Below are 4,132 nucleotides of genomic sequence, written 5' to 3'. Positions count from 1 at the left end.
AAGTGCTTTGTGCACAATAATGGTAAGGACTCCCTAGGTAAGTTTGATCCCAGAAGTGATGAGGGAGTATTCTTGGGATATTCTTCACATAGCAAAGCTTATAAAGTGTATAACAAAAGAACTATGTGTGTAGAAGAAAGTGTACACGTGATTTTTGATGAATCTAACATTCTTTCTAAGAGACAGGAACATGAAAATGAAGCTATTGGGCTAGTAAGAAGCTTAAATGAAATCATAGCCCAGGCTGAAGCTGTACAAGAAGAAGGAACAAGTGATGGAATAGGTTCTTCTATCCAGGGCAACTTGACAGGGGGAACTGAATCAAATATTTCAATGGAACCTGTCTATGAGCCTATTCCTCAGCGATGAAACATTGGAGAAATATTAGGAGGAAACCAGTTGGTTGTAAAACCTTATAAGTACCAAAGTTCTCATCCCATTGAGAGCATAATCACTGATCCGACCTCTGGAATCAAAACTAGATCTTCACTATAGAATCTTTGTGTTTTTATGATTTCTTGTCTCTTATTGAACCTAAAAATGTTGTTGAGGCTTTACAGGATGCAGATTGGGTGAATGCAATGCAAAAAGAACTCAACCAGTTTGAAAGAAGTAAAGTCTAGCATTTGGTTCCAAGACCCAAGGACAGGTCCGTTATTGGCACAAAATGGGTCTTCAGAAACAAGCTTGATGAAGATGGAACAGTTATAAGGAACAAGCCAAGATTGGTGGTTCAAGGATATAGTCAAGAGGAGGTCATGGACTATGATGAGACCTTTGCTCCAGTTGCAAGGTTGGAAGCAATAAGACTCCTCATAGCCTTTGTTGCATACATGGAATTCACCCTTCACCAGATGGACATCTAGAGTGTCTTTCTCAATGGCTACTTGAAGGAAAAAGTGTTTGTCAAGCAACCTCCAGGGTTTGAAATCAAGGAGTTTCCGAACTATGTGTACAAACATGATAAGGCATTCTAGGGGCTCAAGCAGGCTCCTCGAGCATGGTATGAAAGATTATCCAAATTCCTTTTTAAACATGGCTACAAGAGAGGTAAAATTGATAGCACTTTATTCTTGAGGGAAAAAGGTAAGGATCTTCTTGTAGTACAAATATATGTTGATGACATAATTTTTGGGGCAACCACTGAAAAACTAAGTAAGGAATTTGCTAAACTTATGGGAAGTGAATTTGACATGAGTATGATGGGTGAGCTTAACATCTTCTTAGGCTTACAAATCAAACAAAACTCAAATAGAACCATGATCCATCAGTAGAAATATGCAAAAGAGTTGATTAAGAAGTTTAAAATGGAAGAATCAAAGGAAATAGACATTCCTATTGCTACAGCCACAAAATTGGACATAGATGAACCTGGTTTATCTGTTGATCAGAAGTTGTATAGGGGTATGATTGGTTCACTTTTGCATCTTACTACTAGCAGACCTGACATTATTTTCAATGTAGGGCTTTGTGCTCGATTTCAAGCAAATCCGAAGGAATCCCACTTGACTGCTGTCAAGAGAATATTGAGATATTTGAAAGGCACTACTGACCTTTATATTTGGTATTCAAAAGGTAGTAACTTTAGCCTAGTAGGATATGCTGATGCTGACTATGCAGGTTTCCTTGTGGATAGGAAAAGCACCTCAGGTATGGCACGCTTCCTTGGTTCATGTCTTGTGTCATGGGCTACTAAAAAGCAGAATTTAGTGGCATTATCTACTGCTGAAGTTGAGTATGTTGCTGCTGCTTCTTGTTGCGCTCAATTGTTGTGGATTAAATAGGAGTTGATGGATTTTAGTTTTGACGTTAGTTGCATCTCTATTTTTTGTGATAACACTAGTGCTATTAGTATGACAGAACCCGGTTCATCATAAGAGAACTAAGCACATAGATGTTAGACACCATTTTCTGAGGGACAACTATGAGAAAGGACTAATCTCAATAGAATTTTGTGCTACTGATAAACAGATTGCTGATATCTTTACAAAGGCACTGAGTAGAGAAAGCTTTGAAAGGAACATGTTAGAACTAGGATGATTAAGATCACCTAATAGAATCAGTTCAGAAAGCACAATGAAAAAATGAAAAAAAATATTTGGTTAGAAAATCTGGAACTTGTGTAAATATCTAGATTAATCATTGCTCAGTCTAATACTGTAAATAGTATACTCCTGTGACGTGTTGATATGACTCACTGATCTCTAACAAAATTTTCTCTATTTTGGTAAATTGAGGCATGATCAAGAGGATTCTTAGTGAAGAACCTGGTTTAAAATTACTGGTTCATCTGAATAACGAGGTATGTTTTCTACACTCTGCACAATTAGAAATACTAATATTTAATTCATGAGCAGAGTCCTACCCATGTTTAAAATCATCACAAAAACCTATCCCTCTAAAGTTTGAACCAGTTCCGTCTCCAATAGAATCCTCACCACATAAAATGCCTAGAATCTAGAGAAGCGTAACCACTTATTTAACCTAAAATTTCAGGTTGATTGGACTTCTAATTGACTACAAAAAGCTGTCGTTAGTCATTAATTAACCCTCTCTATTTAAAACCCATCATCACCATCAGTGCAACTCTTATAATTCTCTACACCGTCAATTCTCACTCATTCTCGATTCTTCTCTCTTCAAAAATCCAATTCAGAAATTCTCTTCCAGAATTAGCAAAAATGACAAACCCCCAAGACAACCCAGGCACTCCTCCACCACCTTCACCCTCCAATTCCTCCACTACTCCTCAACCCGGCACAACCCCCAACCTAGGAAAAGGCTGGTAAAGATGCTTGCTCGTAAAACTATAGCCATATGTGTGCTATCAAAGAAATTGAACGCAAAGTTTAAGGCTAGCCAAGCTCAAGATTCTAAAAACTCAGATGATTCCTTCAAATCAGCGAGTGAGGGGGAAGGAACAGGGTCTTCTGTCTCTGAGAAGGCTCAAAATTCCTCTTTTGAGGTACTTTCTGTTTTGGTTAAGAATTTAGACATTAGGTTTGTTCTGATTGGGTCTGTTAGGAATGTAGAAATGCCGGAGTCAAGAAGGAGATGTGGTAAAAATAAAAGTGAAAAAGAAAAAGAGAGTGAGGGTGTGAGTAGTAATGTGAGGGAAAAAGGGAAAGAAGTGGTTGATTCTTAACCCACTTCTGAATTGGTGAGACCAGCTATCTGTGGGGCTAAACATGAAACTGTGGAAGAGAGTAGCAAGAAGATATAGGGAAGTGGTTTGGGGAGGCTACTGAAGGGTTGGTTAATCTTAGTTCACAGGCAGATGAGCTTGTTTCATCTATTGAGGAGACCCTAGCATACCTTCTGAAGAAAGTGGGTGCTAGCTATGATCCAAAGAAAAGGAGAACCCCAACACCAAAAACCCCCAACACTGCAAAACCTTCCAAGAAAAGAAAGGCTTCTTTTCTAACAACTGTTGAGATTTCTCTACCAAAAGTAAGGTCTTCACGAAGCATGATAAAGCAGAGTGAGAGTGAGTTACAAAAGGCTATGGCAGAAAACAAGAAGAAAAAGATGGATAAAGGGAAAACTAAGGTTGCAGAGTCTACTGAGGTTGTTGATGTGGTTGAGATGAAACAGGTCCATCAGGAAGAGCACACAACTGTGGAGTTTCATACCCCCACGCCCACAAAGACCAAGACTTCTTCCAAGAAGTCTTCATCTGTGTCTAAGACTGTTGAACCTTCATTGGCCAAGAGGACAAGGTCTGCTGTGAAAAAAACAAGTTAGAATTACTGAGGAGGAGGAATGGAGTGGTGAGGAAGAGAGTGAATCTGGTGATGAACAAGACAAGCTGGCCAAGTTTGGCAAAAGAAAAATCTTGAAAGGTAGACTTCTAAAGGATTTGGTGGAACCAGGGATGGTTCGATTGGTTGGTGCTCTAGTTGCTCAAGGTTGGAAGGACATGGTCCTTCAACTGGATGGTAGGCTAGCAATGAATGAGATCATTGAATTCATAGCCAATGTAGAGGTCAAGGATGGTAGAGTTACCAGCCAGGTGAAAGGGGTTCAAGTGACCTTTGATGCTAAGGAGCTGGGTAAGATTCTTGACATCCCTTCTGAGGGATATGATGACTACACACGGTAAAGATGGCCAAGTCTAGACTCCCTTCCTACT

General features: G+C 39.3%; 1 protein-coding gene across 1 annotated transcript; it reads left to right on the top strand.

Annotated features, from left to right (window-relative positions):
- Window positions 1-1,307: 1,307 nt before the first annotated feature.
- Window positions 1,308-1,784, top strand: LOC138881966 (secreted RxLR effector protein 161-like). Its single transcript, XM_070162267.1, has one exon. The coding sequence runs from the start codon at window positions 1,308-1,310 to the stop codon at window positions 1,782-1,784; it is 477 nt and encodes a 158-aa protein (XP_070018368.1).
- Window positions 1,785-4,132: the final 2,348 nt, after the last annotated feature.

The sequence above is a fragment of the Nicotiana sylvestris genome, chromosome 11 (assembly GCF_000393655.2).
Source record: "Nicotiana sylvestris chromosome 11, ASM39365v2, whole genome shotgun sequence".
NCBI lineage: Eukaryota > Viridiplantae > Streptophyta > Magnoliopsida > Solanales > Solanaceae > Nicotiana > Nicotiana sylvestris.
The sequence above is the reverse complement of the archived record's forward strand: the minus strand, read 5'-3'. Positions and strand labels throughout refer to the sequence as shown.